The sequence below is a fragment of the Lepidochelys olivacea genome (genome assembly GCF_965140295.1).
Source record: "Lepidochelys olivacea isolate rLepOli2 genome assembly, chromosome: 8".
Taxonomy (NCBI): Eukaryota; Metazoa; Chordata; order Testudines; family Cheloniidae; genus Lepidochelys; species Lepidochelys olivacea.
In genome coordinates this window covers 43,572,065-43,590,044 of record NC_140418.1, presented here as the reverse complement: position 1 = coordinate 43,590,044, position 17,980 = coordinate 43,572,065, and the positions used below count along the sequence as shown (strand labels likewise).

The 17,980-nt window shown below is 47.6% G+C and overlaps 1 protein-coding gene across 1 annotated transcript in view; it reads left to right on the top strand.

Annotated features, from left to right (window-relative positions):
* The window catches only part of TEDC1 (tubulin epsilon and delta complex 1), a 188,079-nt gene extending 170,583 nt beyond the window's left edge, over positions 1 to 17,496 (top strand). Inside the window, exons 8-9 of the mRNA XM_084637024.1 lie at positions 12,152 to 12,422; positions 17,268 to 17,496. Of these exons, the coding sequence (XP_084493150.1) occupies positions 12,152 to 12,388 (237 nt within the window). The 3' untranslated portion in view covers positions 12,389 to 12,422; positions 17,268 to 17,496. The remainder of the gene's footprint in view (positions 1 to 12,151; positions 12,423 to 17,267) is intronic.
* Positions 17,497 to 17,980: the final 484 nt, after the last annotated feature.

Sequence of the window (17,980 nt, the reverse complement as noted above, 5' to 3'; positions counted from 1 at the left end):
AGACACAGCTATCACAAACAGGACAGCACAACTTGTTACCAGTTGGCGCAGGCTGTGCGTCCACCAATAGGGAAGGCTCATTTGACAAGGGCTCAGGCGTCTTCGGCTGCTTTCCTGGTGGAGGACATCTGCAGGGCCATGGCATGGTCTTCAGTGCACACGTTCACGATGCATTATGCCATCACCCAGCAGGCCAGAGATGACGCTGGCTTCGGCAGAGCTGTGTTGCAATTGACATGTCCATGAACTCCTACACACCTCCGATGGCACTGCTTGGGAGTCACCTACAATGGAATGAACATGAGCAAGCACTTGAAGAAATAACGATTACTAGCCTTTCATAACTGTTGTTCCTTGAGATGTGTTGCTCATGTCCATTCCATGACCCACCCTCCTACTCTGTCAGAGATCTGGAAAGAAGGAACTGAGGGAGGAGGGAGCCAGCAGCGCCCCTTATTCTGGCACAAATGCATGCCACTCCAGAGGGCGCCAGAGCTGGTCTCCTACAGATACCACTGCGGGAAAAACTTCTGGCAGTGGTGAGCACACACCCCTACAATGGAATGGACATGAGCAACACATCTCAAAGAACAACAGTTATGAAACTTGAGTAGCCGTTTTTTCTGACTGGTAGCATTTTATGCCCCTCTGCACAGGTGTGAATAACACAAAGGGCCACGCAGAATCAGGCCCTGTGTTTCTAGTGAAAATGCCTGGATCTGAAGCATACTCTTGAAGGGGGCCTTTGCCACTGCACTGTGAAATCTGGCAGTGTTCCACAGGAGAGCATCCAGGTACCCTGTGGCCTTGGGGAAGGTGCACTGAGATAGCAGCCACATGGTTCTGAATTTTGGTCTCACCTTCACTGACTTGTTCATATTTCTGTACACTTCATAGTCCTTATTACTGGCTAAGGCCTCATACCCTCTGTTAACTGCTTTGCAAAATGAGAGGGCTGAAGTTATACAAGGAAACCTTAGGCAGAGATGGCAATAGAACTCAGGCCTCTTATGGCAGACTCAAGGCTTATTCAGTCTACCACACTGCTTTTCAGATTGAAGTTTCCAAATATATGTGCTTGGGTTATTCTAGGTAAAATTTTCAGCTAAAATTTTTGCCCAACCTCTGACTCTCAGTTGACCATAGTCTCCTTTCAGCCTGCAATAGAACCTTGGATCTGTTATCCCCGGTATTAAACTTCTGTCTAGCAAATAGCTGTGTGACCTACTGGCAAAGTGTGCATCAGATCTGCCTTTGGTGGCTGCACAAAATAGAAGATTACAGTTACTCCTCTGGCTCAAGTGGTCTATGCTGGGGATCTGAAGGTCCAGGATTCAAGCCCTGCTGGCAGCTCATGTTACTCCTGAGGACATTCTGCACCAAAAAAATTAAAAATTCTGTGCACAATATTTTAAAATTCTGAAAGTTTTATTTGTCAATAAATAAATGCAGAGGATCCAGCATAGCAGTGGGGAGCACAGGTGACTGGTTGCATGAAGGTGGGAGATCACCCTGCAGCAACCCCACCCCTGGAAAACGGACTCAGTGGTGAGACTGCACCCGACCCTAACACAGCACAAGTCCTGGGCCTGGCCCAGAAACACCCCGGGGGCCCTGCCCCTCTGCACCAGGTGCACCAGGTGTGGGGCAGGCAGGCTCAACCAGGCAGGATCCAAGTGTGAAAGGGCTCACTGTGGGGGGATCCAGGTGTGTGGTGAGAGGGTTCTGTTTGGGACAATCTGGGTGCAGTCAGCTCAGTGGAGGGTCTAGTTGTGGTGAGATCTGGATGCACAGAAGCTCATGGGGGGGGTTCCAGGTTCAGGGGTAATAGGACTCTGCAGGGACCTACAGGTGAAGGTGGTTGGGGCTCAGTGGAGGGGTGTGAGTGTGGGGGGTCTCAGCAGGGGAGTTTGGTTGCTGGGGGGAGTGGGGCCTGGTGGGGTGGGGGTCTGGGTGCAACTAGTTGGGGGTCAGTGGTATGGGGGCTCAGGGTGGTGCAGGGGTGGGGGGTCTGGAGGCAGGGGGCTCCAGATGCAGGAGTTGAGGTTCAGTGGGGTGGGGTTTGGGTATGGAGTGCTGGTGGGGGGGGGTTGGGTGTATGGGGTGAGACTTGGCGGGGGTGTCAGGGTATGGGAGGTCTGGATGCCTGGGGGTTGGGTAGATGGAGGAACAGGTCCCCTTACAGCCCCTCTCCCTACAGCCAATGAGTGATGAGGGCAGGAAGCAGGGTAGGATGCTGAGCTTCCTGCAGCTGGGAGAGGTTTCTGAGGGTGGGTCTGACACAGCCCCAGCCACTCCTTGCAGGGGAGGAGGAAATCCAATCCTCTCTTGCCTCCAGCCCAGCTGGGACTAGCAGCTGATCCCTGCTCAGGGTAGAAGCCACTGGCTGGGGTGTCCCTAGCCCTATGGTGATTTACCTCTCCACCAGCTGCTCCGGGTGCCTGAAATTATGTACATGCACTGCTAGGGAGTGATGTGAGACTGCTTGTCAAGGTTCCTTCCCCACTCTGAACTCTAGGGTACAGATGTGGGGACCTGCATGAAAACCTCCTAAGCTTACTTTTACCAACTTAGGTTAAAACTTCCCCAAGGTACAAACTATTTTACCTTTTGCCCTTGGACTTTCGCTGCCACCACCAAATGTCTAACCGGGTTTATTATTGGGAAAGAGTCATTTGGAAACATCTTTCCCCCAAAATCCTCACCAAAACCTTGCACCCCCCTTCCTGGGGAAGGTTTGATAAAAATCCTCACCAATTTGCATAGGTGACCACAGACCCAAACCCTTGGATCTTAAGAACAATGAAAAAAAGTATTCAGTTTCTTACAAGAAGAATTTTAGTAGAAGAAAAAGTAAAAAGAATCACCTCTGTAAAATCAGGATGGTAAATACCTTACAGAGTAATTAGATTCAAAACATAGAGAATCCCTCTAGGCAAAACCTTAAGTTACAAAAAGGCACAAAGACAGGAATATCTATTCCATTCAACACAGCTTATTTTCTCAGCCATTTAAAGAAATCATAATCTAACGCATGTCTAGCTAGATTACTTACTAAGTTCTAAGACTCCATTACTGTTCTGTCCCAAGCAAAAGCATCACACAGACAGACACAGACCCTTTGTTTCTCCCCCCCTCCAGCTTTGAAAGTATCTTGTCTCCTCATTGGCCGTTGTGAACAGTTGCCAGCGAGGTTATCCTAGCTTCTTAACCCTTTACAGGTGAAAGGGTTTTTCCTTTGGCCAGGAGGGATTTTAAAGGTGTTTACCCTTCCCTTTATATTTATGACATTGCTCTTGCAGCTTCCCTTTGCTTCCCTATCAGAAAGTCATTTTTCTGCGGGGGAGCAAAGAAACCTGCGGGGGATGTGAATTCTGTGCATGTTTAGTGGCACCAGAATTCCCCTAGGAGTATCATGGGATGGAAACTCATGGGTATAAGTGAGATAATTTGTTCTTCCTGATTTTTTTATTTAATTTGCACAGTAAGAAAGTCTCCTTTAAAGTTAAAGTATAGCCTGTCAATTATGGTGCAACATACAACAAAACCCAGGTGTTCAACATTTTAGTGACTGGTCATACGCTTCGATTATTTGTAACACACTGGCAGGTTTGAAAGTGGAGAGGTGTGCGTTCTGGTTCTCATGAGTTGGTCAAAGCTGTTGCCTTTTCATTTACAACACTGCTGAGAGGTTACAAATAAACGTACTAGTCACTGAATTGAATCAAATAATCATGGAACCATATCTAGTCAGACTAGATTTCTAAATGTTTTTAAACAGTATCTGGGGTCTTAAGCACCTGATATGGTCCTTTTAGATTTGTTTCACTGGCAGTTTAGAAATACAAGACCAGCCCACCAGAACAGGAACAAGCACAGATGCCTTTGTAAAGTTATAGCCTGGAAAATCCTAGCTATTTGAGCCTCTTTAGAGTCATCCTTCCCTTGCTGAGGGTGACTTTGTTCTGTTCTTTTCTCAACCACCAGTAATGTATAATCCACTTGTTCCAAAACTGCAAAGCCTACTCAATCTCAGATATTTGTACTAAAGAAAGCAATGTGGAAGGACCCATAGCAGAGGAGATCAGCCAGTTAGGAAGAAAAGTGAGTTTAATTATCTATTTTAGATACTTTCATAGAGCATCTTCCATAGAGTATTAAGGCAAGACTAGTCTGATCTGTATATCAGAGGCCATTACATTTCACCCAGATATCTGTGTATTGAGCCCAATGATTTTAGGTAAACTAAAGCATTTCAGGCCTCAGGAGACTTATCTGCTGTGTTCCCCAGGCACGGAATGGGAGAAACTGAGGTGCCACTTCTGTTATACCTGAGCACCTCACAATCATGAATGTGTTTATCCTCACACGCAGGCCTCTGACAGGCTGCTGCTGTTATCCCTATTGTACAGATGTGGAACTGAGGCACAGAGACGCCAAATGACTTGCTCGGGGTCACGCCAGAAGTTTGTAAAGGTTGCCCACTGAAAAGTGCTGCCACAACAGAAAGAAGATTCAAGCAACTCCATTCATATGCTGATGTTACTGTGCTTTGCAAAGGTTAAGTTAAGCCTCACAGTATTCCTGTGAAGGAGGGAAGTGTTCTAATCCCCATTTTGCAGTCAAGCAGCAGGGATATACAGAGGTTAAAGTGATTTGTCCAAGGCCACAGAAGTTTGTGTCAAAACTAAGACTTTTGGTGGCTTTGGAAGAAGAGGGATATGAACTATCATAGAGAATAGACTGGATGGGGATAGAGACTAAACAGAATCTCTGGAGAAGACTGGTAGCATTGCAGCTCCAAGATCTGAGATAAGTGGCAGGTATTATGAACAGTTGTTTAGAAGGAGCCAAGCAAAAATCCCTTGAAGAGAAGAATAATGTCGAGATGTTGTTGGTGTGTTTTAGCATGGAGTAAAACAGAACTGTTCAGGTTTGAGGCTGAGATCTCATGGCTGTTCTCAGAAAGAGGATTAGGTAGGGGGCGATCAGCTAATTTGGAAGTTGGTGCCTCTATCTAAAATGATGAACACCACAGATCCTATGGAAGGACTTGGAAGATGAGACGCACCCGACCGGTCACTCATATCAAGATTCAGGACTTGAGATGGATCTCAGATGTTGGGCTGATAACACCTGCAGCTAGTCCTGTTAACAGGAACTCCTCTGCAGCCAGCCCCACTGTTAGGAACTTGGAAATATGCAGTGTTTCTTTATGCTCCTTCAATTGCGCTTTTCCACCTGCAGTGTATGTTCTTTGTTTAAGAGCTCAAAAACACCACTTCTGGATGAAGAGCTCTTTCCAAGCATATCCCAGGAGGAGGCTATTAATGGAATCTGTGCCGTCCAAGTGTAAATATTCCATGTGTATCTATTGAATACAATACCATGGAGGTATTTGTACATGGCTGCTGTTTAACCCGCTTCTCTGCTGTAATTGGTGCCTGCTGACCAAATTATTTGCTTTCCAAACATCTTGCTAGGAAAATGAAATTGGCCCTGAATATTTAAGCAACTGCTAACTCTGGGCTGAATTTCACATTCAGAAATATTCCTCCAAAAATAACAGAGCATCAACCTACTTGAAGCCAAAACGAGGGAAGCTTACTTTGAAAAAAGCGAGTGAGTCATCTGCAGTCTCTGCTTCCCACAATATTGTGCCTGCTGGTAAAGAAGGGCAATTGGGAGTAGTTACTTCCAGCCAAGTATATCTCTGTTTCCCGCTGGGTTTCCTGCATCTGGCCCTCGACGTACTGCACTCCTGCAGCTAGGGGAGCTGGTGGTTAGTCAGGTGCATTCACCTCTGCAGGCTTTATTCTGAGTGCTCCTGGTGAGGAGTTCATTTACCAAGGGTGTCTCACAAATAGTAACCGACACCCCCCCCCCATCCTCGCGCTTCCCCCCTTCATGACTCAGCCACCTGCCATGAGACCCTAGGGAGTGGGGAGGGTCACACACAGTCCAAGGCGTCCCAGGGTGAAACAGTTCCCAGCTCCCCTACACACAGCACTGCAGGAGGCTGCCCAGACATTGCAGAGAGCTCCACCAACAGCATTGCTGTTGCCCTCCTGCTCTCTCCAGGCCGGGACACCTCTTTTCCCTGCTCAGTTTCTCTGTCTCTTCCCCATCTCTCAGCCCTCTGGCTGTGCCAAAGCCCTTCTGCTGGCAGTGTTGAATCCCCTCCACTCATTCCCCATTCCACCAGGCTGGCAGCCCATTAGGTCAGTGTGAGCAAGCTCGCCACTTTGGAATCCAGGCCACTTATTTAGGAGCCTAAATACAGACTGGGGCACCTAACGTTAGGCCTCCCCACTTTTAAAAATGTTGCTCGATGTCTTTGAACAAGACGAAGATCTCAGCCCATCTCGTGCCAAATCTGATGTTTTAAAAGAGCCCAGGCCTGAGCTATCCGACAAGAAAAGTATCTGAGCAACAGTTATTCAAAAGGTGAAAAACACCAAGCTCAGCAAGCTCAGAGATGGCTCAACTGATTTTAGTTCATGGGTTTTTAAGGACAGAAGGGACTATTATGGCCATCGAATCTGACCTGCACAGCTTCGGTTAGAGCATGTTTTTAAGAAAGAGGCTTCCAGCGTTGATTCACTGAGCAGAGTACGGCCATCATTCACCAGAGGGGCACGTCTGGCTGTAATGTTTCAAGGAACATTCAAGGCATCAGTGGGAAGAACCCTGTGGATTCTGGTAAAAACTGGTAAGGCCTGATTTCCATACAGTACTCATCTGGGGGTGCTGTGGGCAAAGGAGCATTGTGACTGCAGAGGTAACAGTCCCTCATCACTCGCTCCCCCCGCAGTTCACTTGCATACTTCAGTCCCATTGAAATGAGTCAGCAGATGAAACTGCAGGTCAGGGCTGAGCTGCTTTGTGTGCGTGCAGTGGGGTCAGGGGTTCAGGGTGGGAGTGACAGGGGCTGCTTCAGTTCAGGAGCTGTATTGGCTGAGTAGGAGTGAGGCTGTCTTCACACTTTGCCTGGCTCAGGCGAGGTCACTGACCTTTGCTCAGTTAGAACTGTTTATCTAGGCAGCTCCCATTAGGTGCAGCAGGCAAAGGGATTGCTTCACCTGCAGCACCAAGTGGGCTCTGGCAAGGGGTGAGATGATGAAGGCAGATGGCAGGGTTTAAGGTTAGGGTTACTGGAGAGAGGAGTGGTGATTGGCTGAGTTACCTCTGATGTCACAGTGCTGCTGCTCAGGCTTCTCGGTTGCAGCACAACATGGGCACTGTCAAAGGGAAGTGTGAAGAAGGTGAGTGGCTTAGGCAACTAGACAAGCAAATGTAGGTGTAGTGGCAGTATCCTGTACAATTGATACGGGTTCAGGCGGGGATAGACATTACTTTCCTGCTCTCCCATCACCTGCAGCTCAGCCTGCATAAGCAACAAAGTGTGTGACTTTCTAGCTTAAAAAACTCCAAATGACGGAGAATCCACCCCAGTCCATGGTAAATTGTTCCATTAATTCCTCTCACTATTAAAATTTGCACCTTATTTCTAGCCTGAATTATCTAGCTTCAACTTCCAACCATTGGTTTCTCTTCTGCTTTTTTCTGCCAAGCAGAAGAGTCCTTGGGTATTAAAAATCTTCCTATGTAGGACTTGTGGATTGTGATCATGTTACCTCTTAACTTTCTCTCTGATAATCTAAATAGAGCTTCTGCAAGCAGGTTTTCCAGAGTTTGAATCATTCTTGTCACTATTCTCTGAACCCTTTCCAGTTTGTCAATATCCCTTATGGAGGGTGCACCCTAGAACTGGACACGATATTGCAGCAGTGGTCTCACCTGTGTCAAATATAGAGGAAATACCACCTCCCTTCTCCTACTTGACAGTGGACCATGGGAGATACCCATCTACACTGAGTGGACCGTCATGGAAACATGCTGTGTGGAGTGTAGGTAATGGCTTCCTGCAATGACTGAGCAAAATTGGGCATGAATATGTGGCTTGCCCACGTGACTTCAAACTCCATCTTGTTGCTGTAATTTTTTACAGTGAGAACAATGGGATGCCCTTTACATCGCAAAAGCTATAAAAGGTCCTGGAAACACCTCCATTTGGTCTTCAGTCCTGCTTCTTACCTCTGGAGGAACCTAGCTACAAACTGAAGCTCTGAACAAAGGACTGAATGACCCATCCCAGCTGTGGATGTACTCCAGAGATTTGACTCAAGCCAGCAGTTTATTCCATCACTGCTACAAGCCTGAACCATGAACTTTGCCATTACTGTACATAATTGATTCCTTTAACCAATTTTAACTCACCTTTCTTTCTTTTTATGAATAAACTTTTAGATTTTTAGATACTAAAGGATTGACACCAGCGTGATTTTTGGGTAAGATCTAAGTTATATATTGACCTGGGAGTGTGGCTAGTCCTTTGGGATCAGAAGACCCTGTTATTTGATGAGAGTAAAGAACCACTCATCTCTGAATCCAGTGTTTTTGGTGGTGATATAAGAACTGGAATGCCTGAGGAAACTGCCTTTACGTTTTGTTGTTAGCCAGTGTGGTGAAACAGGAGTTTACTTTTGTGGCTGGTTTGGTATATCTTATAAAAGAATAACCACCAGTTTTAGGTAGTGTTTGCCCTATTTCTCAGTAGTTTATCCTGAATTTGACATTCTCAGTTGTGACCCACTAAGGCACGGGTACAGAAGGATGTAGACAAACTGGAAGTCAATGGGGTGTATGAAGGATAATGACTTGAGAACTGTAGCGAACAGAATTACTCTGGATTTACACTTGTGTGAGAGAACAGAAAGGACATAGTCTCTTACCTGGAGGGAGTGCCGGAAGTAGGAGTGTCTGAGCAGTTGTCTTTACAGTGGAGAGCGCGCCAGCAGCCAGCCAGCTAGTCACTCTCCTCTCCTCTAGCATGCTGCTGTCTCAGGCAGAGGAGCAGGCAGCCCCAGCAAGCTCCCGTCTCACCCGTGGGCTCTGTGTCAGCTGGGTCTGGTACAGAGCATCACATCGCTTGCATCTTGTGCTTTGATTTTAGCACCGAGCATTGCTAATAAATATTTGAGTTACAGGCTGGTGTGTAGCTTGGCCAGTTGCACATCAGAGGCCAGTGAACAACTAACTCTGGGGCAGCCAGCCATTTCAGAGGTGGATTTCAGCTTCCGCCAACTCTCACCTTCTCCCAGCTTTTATTAGCACACTGGCAAGTAGAGCCTGAGTTCTTCTTTGTTCTGCTAGAGGCCTCTGATACATACAAGCCCCACAGCTGCTCTGGAGAAACAAGGACCAAGGAAAGCAGGGAAGGACTGAATTGGAGAGTCAGACCATGGGAGCGGGGCCACGTACCCTACTGATCAGTGTTCAGTCTGGAGTGCAGTGAGTGAGGGGTGCAGCATTTGCAGAGCTAGTCAGTCTGGCAGCAACATCCATGCTGTTGACTTTGCCCTATGGAGCTGTGAAAAGCCTGCAATCCCTCCAAGTTATGAGGATCATTGTAATGCGAGCTAAAAGTTCCCTGCTTCGGCTATTCCAGCTGCTGTCCCATTGCGGAACTGCAGGTGTTTGTCTCAACTTCCCCCCAGCCAGCCCTTTGGGTGGGATTGGCTCCTCTGGCGCTAGGTAAGGACTGAATCCACCATGCTTTCCTCTTCCCTCCCTCATGGGAACGCCCTCCTCCCTTGGGATGCATGTTTATTCGGATTTATCCAGTATGTTAATATCTGTCTGTCCAGGCACCAGGAGCTGATCCAAAACCTTTGGGAGTCTTTCCATGGACCCAGCTGGCTTTGAATCAGGCCATAAGCACCTGTGATGTAGTAAAAAACAGTTAATTATTATCATCATTATTATTATTTATTTGTACTAGAAGTTCATACGCTGTTTTGCTTATGTAGGCTGAGCTGTATGCCCACCCAGGCCCCTTGCCCAACTCCAGCCAGTCCTCCTACCCGTCAGTCACTAAGGTTCTGCCCATTGATACATAGATGGTTCCCTGAACTTTTTTCAATTCTCTGATGCGGATTTCAAAAGCCATTGCATTACATTCAGCCCCACAGCCTCTCTCTGTCTGTAAGGCTTCAAGGCCTTGCCTTGCTCAGCCAATTAAAGTCGCACCTCCTAGGAACCATACCCCAGATCAGGACCCTGTTGGGCTGTGTGCCCTACAAACAGGACAGTCGCTGCCCCAGAGAGCTCACAGTCTAAGGAATGGCCCAACATATGGGGCAAGTTGGGCTAGATCTGTGCTACATTCCTATAAAATAATTATTCATTGTGTTGTGTTTATAAACTGTCAATGTAAATCCCAAACCAGGCCCCAGCCCAGACCTAGTGCCAGGGCAGCTTTTAGCTTTGCAAAACAAAACCCACTCTAGTTACAGGGCACAAGACTCAGCCAGCCAAGACGTTCTGTCAAGGCCTTGGCAGGGTCTGCCTGGGGTGACTTACTGCTGGTGTGATCGGAGATGGAGAGTGAAGCCATGGGGAGGTACTGGCTGCCAATCTGCAGGGACCTGGGAAAGTGAGTGCGGCTCCCAAAAGCTCACCCTGCACTGCGCCGCACCACCTCATCTCCCTCTGGTTAGTTCAAAGGAAGAAACAGCCCTCTGTGGCTTGTTGCTATGGCTCATTGGTTCCTGCCCTACACCATCCTCACTCCCAGTGCTCGCCCTAGCCTACGTCCTAATCCCTTTGCCTCTTGTGACTGATCCTCTTCCCCATTGTCATTCTGCTTCCTTGGGGAGAGGCAGGGGGGGTTATAGTGCTGGGGGGGCTATAGTGGGGGAGGAAGTCACAAAAATCTCTAGGAAGCTGCAGCTACACTCTCTGGGAAAGTGCGTGTTGAATTCTACAGCCAGAGCTAACTCCTATGATGAATTTCTCTGATACTACATCTAACTCACACCTACTGTGAGCCTACTCCTAGCTGCCTGGTATTTTTTCTTCCCTCTGACTCTTGGGAAAAACAGAGAATAAACACATACCCTCAACCATTTCCTCCTCCCAGGCCCTTGGAAAGGACTTATAAGGTGTCAATTTGATTTCATGCCAGTGGGCACTGTGATACATCAAGAGTAGCTCCCTTTGATGGACACCCAGCCAGCCAGCTGTAAAATCCCTCTTGGTCTGTTCTCTGCTTGCTTTACCTGTAAAGGGTTAACTCTCCCACAGGTTAAAAAAAAAAAAAAGGAGTGGGCACCTGATCAAAGGAGCCAATGGGAAGGTAGAACTTTTTAAAATTGGGAAAGAAACTTTCCCTTTGTCTGTTGTTCTCTGGACTGCACGGACATGGAGCAGTACATGCATACCTCAAACCTACTTATCTAGAGCCTCAGATATGTAAGTAAAATTAGGGAATGTCTAAAAAAAACGCGATTAGGGTTATTTCTTTTATTTCTTATTGGCTTGTGGATGACTTCTGTGCTAACCCCAGATGCTTTAGTTTGCGTGTAACCTTTAAGCTGAACCCCCAAGAAAGCTATTTTGGGTACTTGATTTTTGGAATTGCTCTTTTGAAATCTAGCAAAAGTCTAAATTCCAGATGATTTCTTTTTGTTTTTAATAAAATTTACGTTTTTAAGAACAGGATTGGATTTTTGGTATCCTAAGATGTCTGTGCTTATGCTGTTTGATTAGCCAGTGGCAACAGCTAATTTCCTTTGTTTTCTTCCTTAACTCTTCCCTGGAGGCAGGGCGGGTGTGTGTGTGTGAGCGAGAAAGGGCTTGAGGGTACCCCATAGGGAGGAATTCCCAAGTACTCCTTCCTGGGTCCAAGGGTTTTTTTTGTTTGTTTTTGTTTTTTTGCATTTGGGTGGCGGCAGCATTTACCAAGCCAAGGTCAGAGAAAAGCTATACTCTTGGGAGTTTAATACAAGCCTGGAGTGGCCAGTATTAATTTTTAGAATCCTTGGGGGCCCCCACGTTCTGCACTCAGTGACAGAGTGGGGATTCAGCCTTGACATGGTGGCAGAGCGGTGGGATCATTTTGAACCAGAAGCACAGACCTCAGAATCTGAAAATGACCTATTTTTCCTTTTGGCTGCTTGAAAGCCAGGGAGTTTTCTTTTCTTTTCTTTCTTTTTCCTTTGCTGCCTGAGGGGGAACAGGCAACCAGAGGGTTCAGCCTGCCAAGCCAGGGAATCTAACAAGCAGTTTATTTTTTTTTCTTTTCTAGCTTCGTGGCAACAAAATAGTTAGGCTAAGAGTGCAGCACCCTGTGCATGAGGTTGAGGTCAGGCACCGAAACCTTAGAAAAACCAGTCTTCCCAAAGATGATGCTCTTGGAAGCAGAGGACAAAAGGGAGGTGAAGCGCTTGGAGTTGGAAGCGGAGGAGAGGAGACGAGACAGGCGAAGCACTTGGAGGCGGAAATGCAGGCGAAGCGCTTGGAAGTGGAGTTAGAGATGAAGTGATTAGAGCTGGAAAAGGCTAAGCTGGATCAACCAGGTAACCCTAACAGTCCTTCTCCAGGTACCACTCCCCATTCCAAGAAATTCCCCACCTATAAGGTAGGTGATGATACAGAGCTCTTCTTAGAAAATTTCGAAAGGGCCTGCCTTGGGAGCAACACGCCTATAGACCAGTATATGGTGGAGCTGAGGCAGCAACTCAGTGGATGTTTAGCAGAGGTGGCAGCTGAAATGCCTAAAGAACACATGAACAAGTATGAACTTTTTAAACAAAAGGCCAGAATTAGAATGGGGCTAACACCACAGGATGCCCATTGGTGGTTCAGAGCCTTAAGGTGGCATTTTCCCGACACGCCTACCACGTTGTAAAAAATTGAGATGCCCGAATATCAGGAGCAAGTGTTAAATCTCGGGGAGATCTGTCTCTCCTCATGCAAATGGAGCAGTTTGTAGAGGGTGTTCCTGAGGAAATAGAAAGATACATCCTAGATGGGAAGCCCAAAACTGTAATTGAGGCTGGGGAGATCAGAACCAAATGGGTGGAGGTGGCAGAGAAGAAGAAAGCTGGTAGCAGTTGGAGCAGATACCAGAAGGGGCAACCCGAGACAACACCCTACCACTGTGTGTAGCCCAAGGCCCCACCTACACCCCAAGGAAAACCTCAAACACCTTAAACAAGGGTGATGTCGTGGTGGGAGTCTGCTATAGACCACCAGACCAGGCGGATGAGGTGGATGAGGCTTTCTTCTGGCAACTAATGGAAGTTACTAGATCGCAGGCCCTGGTTCTCATGGGAGACTTCAATCACCCTGATATCTACTAGGAGAGCAATACAGCAGTGCACAGACAATCCAGGAAGTTTTTGGAAAGTATAGGAGACACTTTCCTGGTGCAAGTGCTGGAGGAACCAACCAGGGGCAGAGCTCTTCTTGACCTGCTGCTCACAAACCGGGAAGAATTAGTAGGGGAAGCAAAAGTAGATGGGAACCTGGGAGGCAGTGACCACGAACAGCAGAATACAGACCCTGGACTTCAGAAAAGCAGACTTTGACTCCCTCAGGGAACTGATGGGCAGGATCCCCTGGGAGAATAACATGAGGGGGAAAGGAGTCCAGGACAGCTGACTGTATTTTAAAGAATCCTTATTGAGGTTACAGGGACAAACCATCCCGATGTGGAGAAAGAATAGTAAATATGGCAGATGACCAGCTTGGCTTAATAGTGAAATCCTTCCTGATCTTAAACACAAAAAAGAAGAGGAGTACTTGTGTCACCTTAGAGACTAACACATTTGTTTGAGCATAAGCTTTCATGAGCTACAGCTCACTTCATCAGAGCTGTAGCTCACAAAAGCTTATGCTCAAATAAATTTGTTGGTCTCTAAGATGCCACAAGTACTCCTTTTCTTTTTGCGGATACAGACTAGCACAGTTGCTACTCTGAAACAAAAAATAGCTTACAAGAAGTGGAAGATTGGACAAATGACCAGGGCGGAGTATAAAAATATTGCTCAGGCATGCAGGAGTGAAATCAGGAAGGCCAAATCACAACTAGAGTTGCAGCTAGCAAGAGATGTTAAGAGTAACAAGAAGGGTTTCTTCAGGTATGTTAGCAACAAGAAGAAAGTCAAGGAAAGTGTGGGCCCCTTACTGAATGAGGGAGGCAACCTAGTGACAGAGGATGTGGAAAAAGCTAATGTACTCAATGCTTTTTTTGCCTCTGTCTTCACGAACAAGGTCAGCTCCTAGACTACTGCACTGGGCAGCACAGCATGGGGAGGAGGTGACCAGGCCTCTGTGAAGAGAGAAGTGGTTTGGGACTATTTAGAAAAGCTGGATGAGCACAAGTCCATGGGGCTGGATGCACTGCATCCAAGAGTGCTAAAAGAGCTGGCGGATGTGATTGCAGAGCCATTGGCCATTATCTTTGAAAACTCATGGCGATCGGGGGAGGTCCTGGATGACTGGAAAAAGGCTAATGTAGTGCCCATCTTTTTAAAAGGGAAGAAGGAGGATCCTGGAAACTACAGGTCAGTCAGCCTCACCTCAGTCCCTGGAAAAATCATGGAGCAGGTCTTCAAGGAATCAATTCTGAAGCACTTAGACGAGAGGAAAGTGATCAGAAACTGTCAGCATGGATTCACCAAGGGCAAGTCATGCCTGACTAATCTAGTTGCCTTCTATGATGAGATAACTGGCTCTGTGGATGAGGGGAAAGCAGTGGACATGTTATTCCTTGACTTTAGCAAAGCTTTTGATACAGTCTCCCACGGTATTCTTGCCAGCAAGTTAAAGAAGTATGGGCTGGATGAATGGACCATAAGGTGGATAGAAAGCTGGCTAGATCGTTGGGCTCAATGGGTAGTGATAAATGGCTTCATGTCTAGTTGGCAGTCGGTATCAAGTGGAGTGCCCCAAGGGTCAGTCCTGGGGCCGGTTTTGTCCAATATCTTCATTAATGATCTGGAGGATGGCGTGGACTGGACCCTCGGCAAGTTTGCAGATGACACTAACCTGGTAGGAGTGGTAGATATGCTGGAGGGTAAGGCTAGGATACAGAGTGACCTAGACAAATTAGAGGATTGAGCCAAAAGAAATCTGATGAGGTTCAACAAAGACACATGCAGAGTCCTGCACTTAGGACAGAAGAATCCCATGCACTGCTACAGACTACGGACTGAGTGGCTAGGCAGCAGTTTGGCAGAAAAGGACCTAGGGGTTACAGTGGACAAGAAGCTGGATATTGCTCGGGCATGTAGGAATGTTATCAGGAGGGCCAAATCACACCTGGAGCTGCAGCTAGCCAGAGATGTCAAGAGTAACAAGAAGGGTTTCTTCAGGTATGTTGGCAACAAGAAGAAAGCCAAGGATTGTGTGGGCCCCTTACTGAATGAGGGAGGCAACCTAGTGACAGAGGATGTGGAAAAAGCTAATGTACTCAATGCTTTTTTTGCCTCTGTTTTCACTAACAAGGTCAGCTCCCAGACTGCTGCGCTGGGCATCACAAAATGGGGAAGAGATGGCCACCCCTCTGGTGGTTAGGGACTATTTAGAAAAGCTGGACGTGCACAAGTCCATGGGGCCGGACGAGTTGCATCCGAGAGTGCTGAAGGAATTGGCGGCTGTGATTGCAGAGCCATTGGCCATTATCTTTGAAAACTCGTGGCGAACCGGGGAAGTCCCGGATGACTGGAAAAAGGCTAATGTAGTGCCAATCTTTAAAAAAGGGAAGAAGGAGGATCCTGGGAACTACAGGCCAGTCAGCCTCACTTCAGTCCCTGGAAAAATCATGGAGCAGGTCCTCAAAGAATCAATCCTGAAGCACTTGCATGAGAGGAAAGTGATCAGGAACAGCCAGCATGGATTCACCAAGGGAAGGTCATGCCTGACTAATCTAATCGCCTTTTATGATGAGATTACTGGTTCTGTGGATGAAGGGAAAGCAGTGGATGTATTGTTTCTTGACTTTAGCAAAGCTTTTGACACGGTCTCCCACAGTATTCTTGTCAGCAAGTTAAGGAAGTATGGGCTGGATGAATGCACTACAAGGTGGGTAGAAAGCTGGCTAGATTGTCAGGCTCAACGGGTAGTGATCAATGGCTCCATATCTAGTTGGCAGCCGGTATCAAGTGGAGTGCCCCAAGGGTCGGTCCTGGGGCCAGTTTTGTTCAATATCTTCATAAATGATCTGGAGGATGGTGTGGATTGCACTCTCAGCAAATTTGCGGATGATACTAAACTGGGAGGAGTGGTAGATACGCTGGAGGGGAGGGATAGGATACAGAAGGACCTAGACAAATTGGAGGATTGGGCCAAAAGAAATCTGATGAGGTTCAATAAGGATAAGTGCAGGGTCCTGCACTTAGGACGGAAGAACCCAATGCACAGCTACAGACTAGGGACCGAATGGCTAGGCAGCAGTTCTGCGGAAAAGGACCTAGGGGTGACAGTGGACGAGAAGCTGGATATGAGTCAGCAGTGTGCCCTTGTTGCCAAGAAGGCCAATGGCATTTTGGGATGTATAAGTAGGGGCATAGCGAGCAGATCGAGGGACGTGATCGTTCCCCTCTATTCGACATTGGTGAGGCCTCATCTGGAGTACTGTGTCCAGTTTTGGGCCCCACACTTCAAGAAGGATGTGGATAAATTGGAGAGAGTCCAGCGAAGGGCAACAAAAATGATTAGGGGACTGGAACACATGAGTTATGAGGAGAGGCTGAGGGAGCTGGGATTGTTTAGCCTGCAGAAGAGAAGAATGAGGGGGGATTTGATAGCTGCTTTCAACTACCTGAAAGGGGGTTCCAAAGAGGATGGCTCTAGACTGTTCTCAATGGTAGCAGATGACAGAACGAGGAGTAATAGTCTCAAGTTGCAGTGGGGGAGGTTTAGATTGGATATTAGGAAAAACTTTTTCACTAAGAGGGTGGTGAAACACTGGAATGCGTTACCTAGGGAGGTGGTAGAATCTCCTTCCTTAGAGGTTTTTAAGGTCAGGCTTGACAAAGCCCTGGCTGGGATGATTTAACTGGGAATTGGTCCTGCTTTGAGCAGGGGGTTGGACTAGATGACCTTCTGGGGTCCCTTCCAACCCTGATATTCTATGATTCTATGATTCTATATGAATCAACAGTGTGCCCTTGTTGCCAAGAAGGCTAATGGCATTTTGGGCTGTTATAAGTAGGGGCATAGCCAGCAGATGGAGGGACATGATGATTCCCCTCCATTCGACATTGGTGAGGCCTCATCTGGAATACTGTGTCCAGTTTTGGGCCCCACACTACAAGAAGGATGTGGAAAAATTGGAAAGAGTCCAGCGGAGGGCAACAAAAATGATTAGGGGTCTGGAACACAGGTAACTAACCGCTTTCATGTTCTCTCCACAGGTATCGTTGCGGAGAGTGGACCAGATGATATGTCTGGGGCGAGAAAGCAGAAGGAGGCTCCGCTGGTTGGAAGGCATGAGATGCGCTGTCCTGAGGTTGGGGGTTCCACGACCACCACCCCCAAGAGGAGAAGGCGGGTGGTGGTGGTCGGGGACTCTCTCCTCCGGGGGACTGAGTCATCTATCTGCCGCCCTGACCGGGAAAACCGAGAAGTCTGCTGCTTGCCAGGGGCTAAGATTCGTGATGTGACGGAGAGACTGCCGAGACTCATCAAGCCCTCGGATCGCTACCCCTTCCTGCTTCTCCACGTGGGCACCAATGATACTGCCAAGAATGACCTTGAGCGGATCACTGCGGACTATGTGGCTCTAGGAAGAAGAATAAAGGAGTTGGAGGCGCAAGTGGTGTTCTCGTCCATCCTCCCCGTGGAAGGAAAAGGCCTAGGTAGGGAGCGTCGAATCGTGGAAGTCAACGAATGGCTACGCAGATGGTGTCGGAGAGAAGGCTTTGGTTTCTTTGACCATGGGATGGTGTTCCATGAAGGAGGAATGCTGGGTAGAGACGGGCTCCATCTTACGAAGAGAGGGAAGAGCATCTTTGCCAGCAGGCTGGCTAACCTAGTGAGGAGGGCTTTAAACTAGGTTCACCGGGGGAAGGAGACCAAAGCCCTGAGGTAAGTGGGAAAGCGGGATACCGGGAGGAAGCACAGGCAG